This window comes from Scylla paramamosain, chromosome 24 (assembly GCF_035594125.1).
Source record: "Scylla paramamosain isolate STU-SP2022 chromosome 24, ASM3559412v1, whole genome shotgun sequence".
NCBI classification, from domain to species: Eukaryota; Metazoa; Arthropoda; class Malacostraca; order Decapoda; family Portunidae; genus Scylla; species Scylla paramamosain.
Genome location: NC_087174.1, coordinates 17,100,608 through 17,117,773, shown reverse-complemented (window position 1 = coordinate 17,117,773; position 17,166 = coordinate 17,100,608). Strand labels below are relative to the sequence as shown.

Here is a 17,166-nt window from a genome sequence, read left to right as displayed (position 1 = left end):
CAGAACACAATTCCTCCCTGGTACAAATCATGCATACTCCTCGACAGAACAACGCCTCAACACGTTTAGCGGCCATGAATACAATCACTACCCTCCACAAAATAGTCCTCCAAATATTACACCACTGAGTATTCAAAAATACCCCAACAGAATACTCCTTTACACACCAATACCGTCACCACAAAATAATATACACAAAAAATACATGCACAGTTTAAGGAAATATTTCACACAGGTGAATTTCTCCCAATGACAATCACCAGGTAACAATCGTTACACTCCACAAATGTTCAAAATCTCGGACGGGCCTCCATATTCTGTTACGATCTCTACTCACTTACGATCGTACGATCCTGGTTATCTTTCCAAGAAAGTGGACGTTACACTGATCCCAGAAAGTTTTAAAGGTCTGGATTTTTAAAGGCTTCGAGTGCCTACCCGACCTATCCGAAATCGCCAGAATTACACCCTCTCACTCTAACCTTACCTTGATACAGCACACCTGGAATCACCTCTAATACCAGATCAATGTTGGTGGAGTAGAAAACACGATTATTCTATGTTACAACCATATATATTAATACTAATGATAATTCACAAACAACATGAGATAGTAAACGTTAATACATGACGTTCTCGTCACTTCACACAACACCAGAACCCATTTACAGCTCCACCAGTCATTGAAATATTTCCCTCAACCGCAGGAATTTACACAGACGCCATCACCGCGTCCCCAAATAATAATTCCCAAATTTCACCTCCTCAAACCTCATAGGACATCACCATCATCGCCAAAGATCACCCATAACACCATAACACCATCCCTAAAATCACCAATACACCACAACACCAGCTTCCAAGGTCAACACCACAGCCTCCACTCACAAAATGGCTGCCAGTTTGACCTATGATCCCTTCGAACAGCGTCACCGGCAGAACTGACTAACCGAATTTCAGCGGACAAGAGCTCTTGGTACCACAAAAAAACTCACTAACCTGATCCTGAATATGAAGGTTATACCGCTACACCACTGATACCTCCACACACTCACTCCATCACCAATCGGCACCAAAATTCTTCCTTGAGAGACGCCTTCCCTTCGTTCTAACTCACGACCCAAGGCGCTCTGCGTTCCCCTTCTTGGAATGTGTTGTTGCCCACTCAAGCTCCCCTCGTTTCAACATATTTTCACCTCAGTTACACTTCCTCCCTTATACATACGAAGATATAGAGAACTTAAATTATGAAGAGAACAATACTACATGATATAAAATGAGTAAATAAGCCTTACACTAACTTATAACCAATAATAAGGTTAACGGGGGACACTAAGAAAACGTGTTTCTTTTAAAGGTAAACTCGGCCGATAACATGACAACAACATTAATAATAATAATAATAATAATAATAATAATAATAATAATAATAATAATAATAATAATAATAATAAAAACAATAATTATCATTATTATTATTATTATTATTATTATTATTATTATTATTATTATTATTATTATTATTATTATTATTATTATTATTTTTGTTATTATTATTATTATCATTGTATTAGTCGTATTACTATTATCATTATTATTACTGTATATATATTTCATAATTCAGTGTGCTTCAACGTGTTCAGTGTACCCACATGGTTGATTCTTTCCTATTTTTAACCGTTTTCTCCTCTCTTCTCCATCTCAAGGGAAATCACACATTCCTCACATTCTGCCAATGTCCTTAGGGAAATCATCAGTGTTTCCTTCCTCGCAGGTCATTGGCCAAATTAATATCACATATGATTGGCCCAAATACTCCCTTTCCAGCCATTTCACATTCTCTATTGGTCATCTTCCGATCCTGATCGGAAAAGTTTTGCATAAATACATTGCTGAGTTATATATGAATCACTCATCAGAGCTGAAAGCATCAAATCACTTTCTTGTCATTGCCAGAGTCGTGTCAGTGTCATTCAAAACCACACGTGTTCTGCAGATCATCTTTAAAGGAAGAAAAAGTGATACATGTTTCTGTGTTATTCCATTACTCGCACAATAATATCTAAAACCACTTACCAACGTAAATTCACATTACCATATCTACATTACCGAAGAACTTGAACGAGCCACCACATCTGCAATGCTAACTTCATTACTATCTGACACAGTGATCTACCCACTGCCACCACTGTGTCAGATAGTGATTTGGCTACGACTACAGAGTCACCCTGAAACTAAATTTATCTGTGATGTATAACTCTCACCTAACTCCTCCACATCAAAAAAAAAAAAAAAAAAGAAAAATGATTACTTAAATTCCAAAGTGAGCACATGATGAGTCTCATCCTTTTCACAAAGATCTCACTTCTTTAATTTAAGACTTCAATGTTCACCACCAGCTTTGGTTTTCTTCTCTCTTAAGCCTTTACCTTTGTTATACTCCACGACCTAGAGCAACTGTTGCAACACCCTACTTATATTCCTGACCGTCTTGGAGATACACCCAACATTCTGGATCTTTTCCTAAACTCTAATCTTTCTACTTATGTTGTTACCCTGTCTTCTCCATTGGGCTCCTCCGATAACAATCTCATATCTGTATTTTGTCCTATCGCTCCAATCTCTCCTCAGGATCCCCAAAATCGGAAGTGCCTCTGGAGTTTTGCCTCTGCTAATTAGGGGGATCTGTGGAGATACTATGCTGATTTTCCTTGGAATGACTCCTTCTGTGTCAGAGATACGTCTCTCTATGCTGAGGGCATAATAGAGGTGATAGTGTCTGGCATGGAGGCATACATTCCTCACTCATTCAACCTAAACCTTGGTTTAACATAGACTGTTTTGGTGCTATGTGTGATAGAGAGGTGGCCAACAAAAGATATTTGAGCTTTCCATCAACTGAATGTCAAGCGCTTTCTATTTCTGTCCGGAGTCATGCCACGTCTTTTCTCCAACTAGCCAGAAACTCCTTCATTAATAGAAAGTTTCAAAATCTTTCAAGATCTAACTCCCCTCGTGACTTCTGGCACCTAGCCAAAAATATCTCCAATAAATATGCTTCTTCATCTCTCCCTCCTTTATTTGAATCTGATGGCACCACTGACATCTTCGCTCAACTTACACAAAAAACTCTATCTCAGAAAATTCAGGGTTTGTTCCTCCCTTTCCTCCACCCTTTGACTACTTCGTGCTCCACATTAAGATCCTTTGTAGCAATGATTTCCATGCCGTTGCTGGCCTAAACTCCCAGAAGGCTTATGGACCTGATGGGGTCCCTCCTATTGTTCTCCGAAACTGCGCCTCTGTGCTTGCACATTCCCTAGTCAAACTCTTTCAGCTTTGTCTGTCAACATCTACCTTTCCTTCTTGCTGGAAGTTTTTCCTACATTCAGCCTGTTCGTAAAAAGGGTGACCTTTCTAATCCCTCAAACTACCGTCCTATAACTTTAATTTCCTGCCTATCTGAAGTTTTTTTAATCTATCCTCAATAGATACATTCTTAAACATCTATCACTTCACAACCTTCTATTCGATCGTCAGTATGGGTTCCGTCAAGGCCGCTCTACTGGTGATCTTCTGGCTTTCCTTACTGAGTCTTCGTCATCCTCTTTTAGAGATTTTGGTGAAATATTTGCTGTTGCCTTGTATATATTAAAAGCTTTTGATAGAGGCTGGCACAAAACTTTGATTTCCAAACTACCCTCCTATGGCTTCTATCCTTCTCTCTGTGACTTCATCTCAAGTTTCCTTTCTGACCGTTCTATTGCTGCTGTGGTAGACGGTCACTGTTCTCCTCCTAAATCTATTAACAGTGGTGTTCGTCAGGGTACTGTCCTATCACCCACTCTCTTCCTGTTATTCATCAATGATCTTTTATAACCAAACTTCTTGCCTTATCCACTCCTACGCTGATGATACCATCCTGCACTTTTTCACGTCTTTTCACAGACGTCCAACCCTTCAGGAAGTAAACATTTCACACAAGGAAGCCAGAAAATGCCTGACTTCTGATCTCTCTAAAATTTCTGATTGGGGCAGAGCAAACCTGGTATTGTTCAATGCCTCAAAAACTCAATTCCTCCATCTATCAACTCCACAAAACCTTCCAGACAACTATCCCCTCTTGTTCAATGACACTCAACTGGCCCCCTCTTCTACACTGAACATTTTCGGTCTGTCCTTTTCTTATAAACTAAACTGGAAATATCACATCTCATCTCTAGCTAAAACAGCTTCTATGAAGTTAGGTGTTCTGAGACGTCTCCGCCAGTTTTTCTCTCCCCCCTGCTGCTAACTCTGCAACGGCCTTATCCGTCCATGTATGGAGTATGCTTCACATGTCCGGGGGGGGGTTCCACTCATACCGCTCTTTTAGACAGGGTGGAATCAAAAGCTTTTCGTCTCATCAAATCCTCTCCTCTAATTGATTGTCTTCAGCCTCTTTCTTATCGCCGGAATGTTGTATCTCTTGCTATCTTTTACCGCAATTTTCATGCTAACTGCGCTTCTGATCTCGCTAATTGCATGCCTCTCCTCCTCCCGCGGCCTCGCAGCACAAGACTCTTCTTTTTCTCATCCCTATTCTGTCCACCTCTCTAATGCAAGAGTTAACTAGTATTCCCAATCATTCATCCCCTTCTCTGGTAAACTCTGGAGCATCCTTCCTGCCTCTGTATTTCCACTTTCCTATGACTTAAACTCCTTGAAGAGGGAGGTTTCAAGACACTTATCCTTTAATTTCTGACCACCACTTCGAACCCTATTCGGGACCGGTTTCTCAGTAGGCCTTTTTTTTTCAGATTTCTGTTGCCCCTGGCTGGTGTTTCTCCTAAAAAAAAAAAAAAAAAAATTGGTAATGTTGAATGTCTCAAAAACTCAATTTCTCCATCGATCAACTCGAAACAACCTTCCAGAAAATCATCCCCTCTTCTTCAATGACACTCACCTGTCCCCCTTTTCTACACTGAACATTCTCAGTCTATTCTTTACCTTTACTTATAAACTAAACTCGAAACTTCACATCTCATCTTTAGCTAAAACAGCTTCTATGAAGATACTCGTAAGTGTTCTAAGTTGTCTCCCCCAGTTTTTTCTCACCCTCCAGCTGCTAATTATGTACGGGTGCCTTATCCCTCCATGTATGGAGTAAGTATGCTTTACATCTTGAGGGCGGTGAGGGGATGGAGGACCTCCATCCATACCGCTCTTTTAGACAGTGTGGAATGAAAAGCTTTTCGTCTTATCAATCTCTCTCCTCTAACTGATTGCCTTCAGTCTCCTTATTATAGCCATAATGTTGCATCTCTTGTTATCTTTAACCGCTATTTTCATGCCAACTGATCTTCTGATCTTGCTAACTACATGCCTTCCCTCCTTCCACGGTCTCGCTGCACGACTTTTTTTCTTTCACCTCTATTCTGGCCACTTCTTTAATGCAAGAGTTAACCAGTATTATCAATCATTCCTCCCTTTCTCTGGTAAACTCTGGTACTCTCTGCCTACTTCTGTATTTCCACCTTCCTTTGACTTGAACTTTTTGAAGAGGGAGATTTCAAGAAACTTATCCTCTAATTTTTGAGTACCGTTTTTGACTCTGTTCGGAGATCGGCACCTCAGTTACCCTTTGACCTTTACCGGTGCTTTTCTTACATATAAAAAAAAAAAAAAGTAAATGTCAAATAGCACCGATTGCAACGACTTTCATTGTCATACTTGAGACGGATACGGAGAAGTATTCCAAAAGGCTTGATAATAGAGTGGATAGCGCGGTAAGATATACATTAATTAGCATAATAATGTTAAGAGAAGACTCAAAAGCTAACCCGCATGGTCTTCCAGCATCAGAAGCAGCAGATGGGACAGTACGGCTTGCATGTGCGTTGCATTGCCATTAACTATTTCGTTTGATCCATCACTAGCGGCCTTGCTAGCATAGGTATCCCTCTCACACTAAATTGGGCAGAGCAGGAGGGGCTGAAGCCCTTTCTACTCTCGGTCGCCAACTCATAGTAACAGTCAAGCATTCCTACCTGGAGAATGTGGTTCCCTCGAGAGGGACAACACTGATTATCACGTATTTATCACGTATTTTTTTCTTACTGAATATTAACCAAAATGACTGAGTATTAACTGTGTATATGGAATTAACATCGTATATATCATGTACGAAATAGAGATACAAGGTGTTATCGTGTAACTTAAAAAAAAAAAAAAAGTAAGATGTTTCGGTAGGAAGGTTAAAAAAAAAAAAAAAAAAAAAAAAAAAAATATATATATATATATATATATATATATATATATATATATATATATATATATATATATATATATATATATATATATATATATATATATATATATATATATATATATATATATATATATATATATATATATATATATATATATATATATATATATATATATATCCACAAATCCGTCCATTCAGTCTAATTGATCTACTGATGTTGAACTTTTAACAGGAAATGCAATGCTGTAAGTTGTTAGTCGACTTGTAGGATGAGAAAAAAAAAAATATAAATAAATAGAAAAGAAAAGAAAAAAATAAGAGAGACATATAATGTAAAACGCAATATAAATATAATGCAGAAAAATATTATAAGGCAGTGAGTGTGGTGGCTTATAAAGAAAGAATACGTTGGGGGAAATACAATGGTAATCAAAAGAAGGAAACCCAAAGGAGTGAGAGTGGCAACTTACAGGGTGGAAACTCTGGTGGTGAGAAGTAACGTATGTCACTGCAATGGGAATTCTCCAGCTGGTCCCTGATAAGCACTTCATATCAGTCTGTCATTATTCTACGAACCTTGGCTACACAGTAAATTGAGTGGCACAGGGAAATCGCGTGTGCATTACTGACTTAATATGAACATTATATGTATGACATTTTATGGTTTATGATCACAAGTAAGACAGTAAGTCATTCGCCATCCAAAAGAAATCTTGCTAAAGAACTTATATAAAAGATACGTTTTATATATATATATATATATATATATATATATATATATATATATATATATATATATATATATATATATATATATATATATATATATATGTATATATATATATATATATATATATATATATATATATATATATATATATATATATATATATATATATATATATATATATATATATATATATATATATATATATATATATATATATATATATATATATATATATATATATATATATATATATATATATATATATATATATATATATATATATATATATATATATATATATATATATATATATATATATATATATATATATATATATATATATATATATATATATATATATATATATATATATATATATTCAATGAAATAGGGAAGAGAGATATCTAGAAGAAGAAATAAAACTGAATAGATAAAGAGGAAGATGACAAGAGAGAGAGAGAGAGAGAGAGAGAGAGAGAGAAACAAGATAGCGTGGGTAGACGCGTCGCAGAGGCGTGGAGTTCAGACGCATCGAAGTACAAAGATTAAAGTTTATAATCAACATTCGATTTCCGTTACTCGCTTTCTTTCTTGAAAGTTTAGATATATAGATCATATAGCAGAATGATTGCTCTTTCCGACTGTGTAACTAGTTTTTACCCAGCCCTCGAAATAACTCTACAGTAATTTTTGAAACTTAAGTGTTTAGATTGTGTGAGACAGCGACGTATGATGAGGACCAACATGGGGTGGTGATGTGGGAGTTAGATTGATTGCTAACTCGGATACCAAAGCTCCGAGTTTATAATAGTTGGGATGATGATAATTTGTTATTTATAATTTATTCAGCTTTGAAGTGTTTAATGTAAATAGCTTCTAATGTTTTATTATCTGCATGAGTGTCAACTTTATCTAATATTTTGAAGTCCTTCTCTGTAAAGGGATGATCATGTGCATGTGAATGTGTTCTTATTGTTGAAAAGGGGGGATGAGCTAACTGTTTCTGTGTAGGTATCAAATTACCTTTATACTCACTGATTCTATATGTTAGATTTTTTCTTACTTTCTCTAATATATCGAGTCTTGCAACTCGAACAATTAAATTCATAAATGATGTTGCAGACGAGACCAACAGTAAAATTGTTGGTGAAGATGAAAATAAAATTAATTTAGTATCAGGATATTGTTTTTTTTAAGAATGGTACCGAGTCTCTTTCTAATAGTATAGCTAAGGTAGCCAAAGTGTATTATGTATTTCTTGGGTGTTATCTGAATGTCATTACAGGTAGGCCCATTTTATATATATATATATATATATATATATATATATATATATATATATATATATATATATATATATATATATATATATATATACATATATATATATATATATATATATATATATATATATATATATATATATATATATATATATATATATATATATTTTTTTTTTTTTTTTAATTGTATATGTCTTACCGATGATGCTATATATGTTATAATAACGGAAACCCGTTATTATATAAAAAAAAAAAAAAGTGTTATTTAGAGGCAAATCTCATGGTCAAATGTAAACCGATTAGAAAACCTTAGCAACGATATGAGAGAGTTTTAATAGGATTAATCATAAATAGAATATTGCATGAAGCTGACGCTCATACAGGTATTATATACTATCTGGCTACGACTACAGAGTCACTCTCACACTAAATTTATCTGTGCTGTATACCTCTCACCTAACTCCTCTGGCTATTAGAAATTCTTTGCCTTCCAAAGTGGAGCACACTGTGACTCTTCCCTTTTGTGCAGTTCTTCATTATTGGAGACTTCAATATTCACCACCACATTTGGCTTTCCTCTCTTCACTGACCATCCTGGTGAAATATCCTTTAACTTTGCTATCTTTCACGACCTAGAGCAATTTGATGCAACACCCTACCTGTATTCGTGACCGTCTTGGAGATACACCCAACATTTTTTACCTTTTCCTAACCTCTAATCCTTCTGCTTAAGTTGTTACTCTATCTTTCCTGTTGGGCTCTTGGGATCACAATCTCTTATCTCTGTCTTGTTTTTTTTTCATGTAAGAAGGACACTGGCCAAGGGCAACAAAAATCAATAAAAAAAATGCCCACTGAAATGCCAGTCCCGTAAAAGGGTCAAGGCAGTGGTCAAAAATTGGTAGATAAGTGTCTTGAAACCTCCCTCTTGAAGGAATTCAAGTCATAGGAAGGTGGAAATACAGAAGCAGGCAGGGAGTTCCAGAGTTTACCAGAGAAAGGGATGAATGATTGAGAATACTGGTTAACTCTTGCGTTAGAGAGGTGGACAGAATAGGGGTGAGAGAAAGAAGAAAGTCTTGTGCAGCGAGGCCGCGGAAGGAGGGGAGGCATGCAGTTAGCAAGATCAGAAGAGCAGTTAGCATGAAAATAGCGGTAGAAGACAGCTAGATATGCAACATTGCGGCGGTGAGAGAGAGGCTGAAGACAGTCAGTTAGAGGAGAGGAGTTGATGAGACGAAAAGCTTTTGATTCCACCCTGTCTAGAAGAGCAGTATGAGTGGAACCCCCCCAGACATGTGAAGCATACTCCATACATGGACGGATAAGGCCCTTGTACAGAGTTAGCAGCTGGGGGTGTGAGAAAAACTGGCGGAGACGTCTCAGAACACCTAACTTCATAGAAGCTGTTTTAGCTAGAGATGAGATGTGAAGTTTCCAGTTCAGATTATAAGTAAAGGACAGACCGAGGATGTTCAGTGTAGAAGAGGGGGACAGTTGAGTTTCATTGAAGAAGAGGGGATAGTTGTCTGGAAGGTTGTGTCGAGTTGATAGATGGAGGAATTGAGTTTTTGAGGCATTGAACAATACCAAGTTTGCTCTGTCCCAATCAGAAATTTTAGAAAGATCAGAAGTCAGGCGTTCTGTGGCTTCCCTGCGTGATATGTTTACCTCCTGAAGGGTTGGACGTCTATGAAAAAACGTGGAAAAGTGCAGGGTGGTATCATCAGCATAGGAGTGGATAGGACAAGAAGTTTGGTTTAGAAGATCATTAATGAATAATAAGAAGAGAGTAGGTGACAGGACAGAACCCTGAGGAACACCACTGTTAATAGATTTAGAAGAAGAACAGTGACCGTCTACCACAGCAGCAATAGAACGGTCAGAAAGGAAACTTGAGATGAAGTTACAGAGAGAAGGATAGAAACCGAAGGAGGGTAGTTTGGAAATCAAAGCTTTGTGCCAGACTCTATCAAAAGCTTTTGATATGTCCAAGGCAACAGGAAAAGTTTCACCAAAATCTCTAAAAGAGGATGACCAAGACTCAGTAAGGAAAGCCAGAAGATCACCAGTAGAGCGGCCTTGACGGAACCCATACTGGCGATCAGATAGAAGGTTGTGAAGTGATAGATGTTTAAGAATCTTCCTGTTGAGGATAGATTCAAAAACTTTAGATAGGCAGGAAATTAAAGCAATAGGACGGTAGTTTGAGGGATTAGAACTGTCACCCTTTTTAGGAACAGGTTGAATGTAGGCAAACTTCCAGCAAGAAGGAAAGGTAGATGTTGACAGACAGAGCTGAAAGAGTTTGACTAGGCAAGGTGCAAGCACGGAGGCACAGTTTCGGAGAACAATAGGAGGGACCCCATCAGGTCCATAAGCCTTCCGAGGGTTTAGGCCAGCGAGGGCATGGAAAACATCATTGCGAAGAATTTTAATACATGGCATGAAGTAGTCAGAGGGTGGAGGACAGGGAGGAACAAGCCCAGAATCGTCCAAGGTAGAGTTTTTAGCAAAGGTTTGAGCAAAGAGTTCAGCTTTAGAAATAGATGTGAAAGCAGTGGTGCCATCTGGTTGAAGTAGAGGAGGGAAAGAAGAAGAAGCAAAGTTATTGGAGATATTTTTGGCTAGATGCCAGAAATCACGAGGGAAGTTAGATCTTGAAAGGTTTTGACATTTTCTGTTAATGAAGGAGTTTTTGGCTAGTTGTAGAACAGACTTTGCATGGTTCCGGGCAGAAATATAAAGTGCATGAGATTCTGGTGATGGAAGGCTTAAGTACCTTTTGTGGGCCACCTCTCTATCATGTATAGTACGAGAACAAGCTGTGTTAAACCAAGGTTTAGAAGGTTTAGGACGAAAAAAAAGAGTGAGGAATGTACGCCTCCATGCCAGACACTATCACCTCTGTTATGCGCTCAGCACACAAAGACGGGTCTCTGACACGGAAGCAGTAGTCATTCCAAGGAAAATCAGCAAAATACCTCCTCAGGTCCCCCCAACTAGCAGAGGCAAAACGCCAGAGGCACCTTCGCTTAGGGGGATCCTGAGGAGGGATTGGAGTGATAGGACAAGATAAAGATATGAGATTGTGATCGGAGGAGCCCAACGGAGAAGAAAGGGTGACAGCATAAGCAGAAGGATTAGAGGTCAGGAAAAGGTCAATAATGTTGGGCGTATCTCCAAGACGGTCAGGAATACGAGTAGGGTGTTGCACCAATTGCTCTAGGTCATGGAGGATAGCAAAGTTGTTGGCTAGTTCACCAGGATGGTCAGTGAAGGGAGAGGAAAGCCAAAGCTGGTGGTGAACATTGAAATCTCCAAGAATGGAGATCTCTGCAAAAGGGAAGAGGGTCAGAATGTGCTCCACTATGGAAGTTAAGTAGTCAAAGAATTTCTTATAGTCAGAGGAGTTAGGAGAGGTGGTGTTCTACAGATTGAAAATTAGATCTTAGAACGCGAATGTTGCAGAAGTTAATGAAGAAAAAGTTGAGGGGGGTGTCAAGACACTTAGGGTCGTCGACGGAAAGGCAGTCCGACCTGGGGACATTTATGGTCCCCTCCCCAGATGGGGACTCCGAGGCTGGTGGTATCCCTCCAATCTCTCCTCAGGATCCCCAAAGCGGAGGTGCCTCTGGCGTTTTGCCTCTATTTATTGGGGGTACCTGTGGAGGTATTTTGCTGATTTTCCTTGGAATGGCTACTGTTTCCGTGTCAGAGACCCGTCTCTGTGCGCCAAGCGCATAACAGAGGTGATAGTGTCTGGTATGGAGGCATACATTTCACACTGTTTTTCTCGACATAAACCTTCCAAACTTTGGTTTAACACAGGCTGTTCTCATCCTATACATAATGGAGAAGTGGCCCACAAAAGGTACTTGAGCCTTCTATCAGCAAAATCTCATGCGCTTTATATTTCTGCCCAGAACCATGCGAAGTTTGTTCTCCAACTAGCCAAAAGCTCCTTCGTTAATAGAAAGTATCAAAATCTTTCAAGATATAACTCCCCTCGTGACTTCTGGCACCTAGCCAAAAACATCTCCAATAACTTTGCTTCTTTCTTTTTGTCTTCTTTGTTTTAACCAGATGGCACCACTGTTATCAAATCTATCTCTAAAGCTGAACTCTTCGGTCAAACCTTTGATAAAAACTCTACCTTGGATGATTCAGGGCTTGTTCCTCCCTCTCCTCCACTCTCTGACTACTTCATTAAAAAATGTTTGCAATGATGGTTTCCACTCCCTCACTGGCCTAACTAAACCTTAAGAAGGCTTATGGAGTTGATGGGGTCCCTCCTATTGTTCTGCGTGGTTGCACTTTGTCTAGTGAAAATCCTTCAAGTCTTTTTGTCAACATCTAACTTTCCTTCTTGCTGGAAGTTTGACTACATTCAGCCTGTTCCTAAAAAAGGGTAACCGTTCTAATTCCTCATACTACCGTTCTATTGCTTTAATTTCCTGCCTATCTAAAGTTTTTGAATCTGTCCTCAACGGGAAGGTTCTTAAACATCTATCATTTCACAACTTTCTAGAGTCTAGCACAAAGTTTTAATTTTCAGACTACCCTTTTACAGCTTCTATCCTCCTCTCCGTAACTATATATATATATATATATATATATATATATATATATATATATATATATATATATATATATATATATATATATATATATATATATATAATTTCTTCAACTTGAATTGTATAAAGTTTGGTTATGGTGTTAATTGTTTTTATATGCTGATCAAAGCTTTTAGCTTATACTGCATCTATAGGTACTCATTGCTCAAGACAGCCTCTATTGTTGTTTTTTGACAGTAAGACAGGCAAATACAAAGCATGTCCAAAGGTTCTGTTACGATACTTAAGCACTTTAGCCAAAGATTCAGGTTACAGGTACGTTACCAATTAAAACTTAGTTTCGTTTCACACTTTTATCACTATTAAGAAAATTTGTCCTCATCATATATGCGATATTATACAGCAGTGTGACTTCTGTATAATAATAGTGGAAACTTATCCCAGTATGATAAGAGAGTAGTGTACATGATTTACACTTGGCGAGTGTTGTCTTAGTTTTGTTTGCACTACAATATGGGCTGAACTGCTGTTTATGCATTACTGTGTCATTTAAATCAACACATATAAAGGAACCGACAATTGCAATTACAATTACCTTGTAGCCGAAACACTCAATTGCGATTACCTTTTAATGGAAAATGAAATTCAAATTTTAAATTACTCTCATATCAATAAATTATAATTTAATTAAATCATAATTACACTTTCTGAAAGCATAGTAGACGCGATGGTGGTGGTAATGGTAAATAATTTAGTTCACTGGTTTAAAATTAAAAGTAGCAGTACTAAAGTAGTTATTCGTAGCATGAGTAGTAATTGATAATCTTTATTTTCTTGGATAAAATATTACTTTTTTGAGTAAAATCATCATTTTCTATTTATGCTTATTTTATCTCCGGTACTACCAAAAGATGAGAAGTAATATGTTGATCACATTTTTTTCTCTTTCTCTATCTCTCTTCAGTTCTATTGAATTTAATATTGGCGACGGGATGGATGAGGCAAGTAATGGGCGGGTTTCCAATGGTGACTCCTACGGTGGGAGACATATGGCCGCGCCCCCAGTTCGCAGATATTAGCAACGCTAAGCATTTGGTCATTCATCCAGACACTTTCATGTGAGTATGTGGATTATGTTCAGTCATAGACCGTAGTTGAACAATGCTTTGCTTTGTATTTTCTTTCTAGTTGTAAAAGTTCTGAAACATCGCAAATTCTTTCATAATTACTGAGAGATTCTGAACTTATTTTAAGGTTCAAAACTAAACTAAACTAAACTAAACTAAAACCAAAATATCAAACACTATGCTTTTTTTTATGTAGGGGGAACACCGACGAAGGGCAACAAAGCTACAATAAAAAAAAGGCCCACTGAAGTGCCGATCCCCAAACAAAGTCGAAAGCGGTAGTTAAAATACAGGATAAGTGTCTTGAAACCTCCTTCCTGAAAGGATTCATGTCATACGAAGGTGGAAATACAGAAGCAGGCGGAGAGTTCTAGAATTTTCCACAGAAAGGGATGAAAGATTGAGAATACGGGTTAACTCTTGCATTAGAGGGGTGAACAGAATAGGGTTGAGACAAAGAAGGTCTTGTGCAGCGAGACCGCGGGAGGAGAGGAGGCATGCAGTTAGCAAGATCAGAAGAGCAGTTAGCATGAAAAATAGAGGTAGAAGATAGCAAGAGATGCAACATTGCGGCGAAGAGAAAGAGCCTGAGGAGTCAGTTAGAGGAGAGGAGCTGATAAGAAGAAAAACTTTTGATTCCCCTCCTGTTTAAGAGGGCGGTATGAGTTGAATCCCCTCCCCCCCAATACATGAGAATCATGCTCCATACATGGACGGATAAGGTCCTTGTACAGAGTTAGCAGATTGGGGGATGAAAAAAACTGCAGGAGAGGACTCAGAACGCCGAACTTCATAGAAGCTGTTTTAGTTAGAGATGAGATGTGAAGTTTTCAGTTTAGATTATAAGTAAAGGACAGATCAAGGATATTCAGTGCAGAAGAGGGGACAGTTGAGTGTCATTTAAGAAGAGGGGATAGTTGTCTGGAAGACTGTGTCGTGTTGATAGATGAAGGAATTGAACTTTCGAGGGGATACTAAGTTTGCTCTGCCCCAATCAGAAATTTTAGACATATCAGAAGTCAGGCGTTCTGTGGCTTCCCTGCGTGAACTGTTTATTTCCTGAAAGGTTGGACGTCTACGAAAAGACGGAAAAGTGCAGGATGATATATCATCAGCGTATGAGTGGATATTCATTGATGAATAATAGGAAGAGAGTGGGTGACAGGACGAACACCACTGTTAATAGATTTAGAAAAACAGTGACCGTCTACCACAGCAGCAATAAAGCGGTCAGAAAGGAAACTTGAGATGAAGTTACAGAGAGAAGAATAGAAACCGTAGGAGGGTAATTTGGAAATCAAAGCTTTGTGCCAGACTTTATCAAAAGTTTTTGATATTTCTAAGGCAACAGCGAAAGTTTCACCAAAATCTCTAAAAAAGGATGACCGAAACTCGGTAAGGAAAGCCAGACCACCAGTAGAGCAACCTTGACGGAACTCATATTGGCGATCAGGTAGAAGGTTGTTAAGTGATAGATGTTTAAGAATCTTCCTGTTGAAGATAGATTGAAAAACTATAGATAGGCAGGAAATTAAAGCAATAGGACGGTCGCCTTTTTTAGGATTAGAGCGGTCACCCTTATTAGGAAAAGGATGAACTAACCAGAACTTAAACGCTCTTCCTGATGGCCAAGTTTTCGATGTTAATTTAGTGTTTTGATACTATAAACTGGATCACTGTTATTAAACAATTCGTTGCCCGAAGAGGGTTGTCATGTATAAAATTGACAATCTTTCAAACTTTATTCATCTTTAAAGATTGTGAGAGAAAGAGAAAAGGTTTAACTGATTTTCTGACCCTTGGGATTTGTTTTCTTAAAAATAAGCAGGAGGTTCATAATTGGGTTGTTCGCAATAGTCTGTAAAACTGCCAGAATCACTAGCCGAATTAATTTTACAATAAAAAAAAAAAAACGGTAGGCAGGGAATTTTTTTTCCGTCATTAGTGTGTTACCGGACTAACTAATAAATATTAAGAACATTTCTACCAACCAACATCAACCAGAGAGTGAGCAATATGGTAAAACGAGGAAAATATTACGCATATTAACTCGAGTTTAGGATGTAGCGTCACCTTGGGACGAATGATATTCTTTTCTCTCTATATAGGTTTACTTATCTATTTGTTATACAATTAACATAAAACTTCATATATCATGTCACATACGAAAGAAACAAATATATTTTGATGCCAAATCTTAGCAGGACACTGGTGAATATTGTATGTTTCCATCGTGTCTCCCAACATTTTCTCAGTACATCAAGATGTATCACGAGAGCCGGTTTTAGAATATGCATCTTCAGGACGGTATACTGAGTGCTACATTAAAACATAAGAACATAAGAAAATAAGGGACTATACGTGGCAGCACCTGTATAAAAACTACCTATCCATTTCCACATATCATCCATATCCAGATATGTGGCTAATCTTTCAAAGTTCCCTAATGATAGCGTTAATAACCCGATTACTGAGTTCGTTTCATTCATGTGCCACTCTATTTGAGAACCGGTTACTTTCAATCTCTTTCTTGAACCAAAATTTTTCAAGCTTGAACCCATTATTTCTTGTTCCGTCCTGATTACTGATCCAGGTTATTTTTCTTGCCCTTATACGACTTAAAGACTTCTATCAGGTCACTTCTTAACCAATATCTCTCTAAGGAATGTAAATTTAATAGCTTCACTCTCGTTTTGTAAGGGATACCCCTCATCCGCGGTATCCTTTCAGTCATTCCTCTTTGTACTGATCTATATCCTTCCTCTAACATGGGGACCAGAATTGTGTGGCAAAGTCTAGATGAGATCTGACTAGCGCTAAATATAACTTTATCATTACTTCTGGATGTATCGGTCATTATATATATATATATATATATATATATATATATATATATATATATATATATATATATATATATATATATATATATATATATATATATATATATATATGTATATATATATATATATATATATATATATATATATATATATATATATATATATATATATATATATATATATATATATATATATATATATATATATATATATATATATATATATATATATATATATATATATATATATATATATATATATATATATATATATATATATAAGAGGAGGAGGCAGTAGACACCTGCCGAAACGATAATTACTCCCAATGAGGTCTAAAGCACTGTTCAGGGGGT

The 17,166-nt window shown here is 37.2% G+C and overlaps 1 protein-coding gene across 7 annotated transcripts in view; it reads left to right on the top strand.

The window, feature by feature from the left end:
• The window catches only part of LOC135112823 (beta-hexosaminidase subunit beta-like), a 165,632-nt gene that overhangs the window by 13,511 nt on the left and 134,955 nt on the right, over nucleotides 1–17,166 (top strand). For 6 of the 7 annotated variants that reach the window (XM_064027665.1, XM_064027667.1, XM_064027669.1 and 3 more), the window contains exon 2: nucleotides 13,808–13,961. The exons of the other annotated variant lie outside the window; for it this stretch is intronic. In XM_064027665.1, the coding sequence (XP_063883735.1) occupies nucleotides 13,808–13,961 (154 nt within the window). The remainder of the gene's footprint in view (nucleotides 1–13,807; nucleotides 13,962–17,166) is intronic. 7 annotated transcript variants of the gene reach the window in all.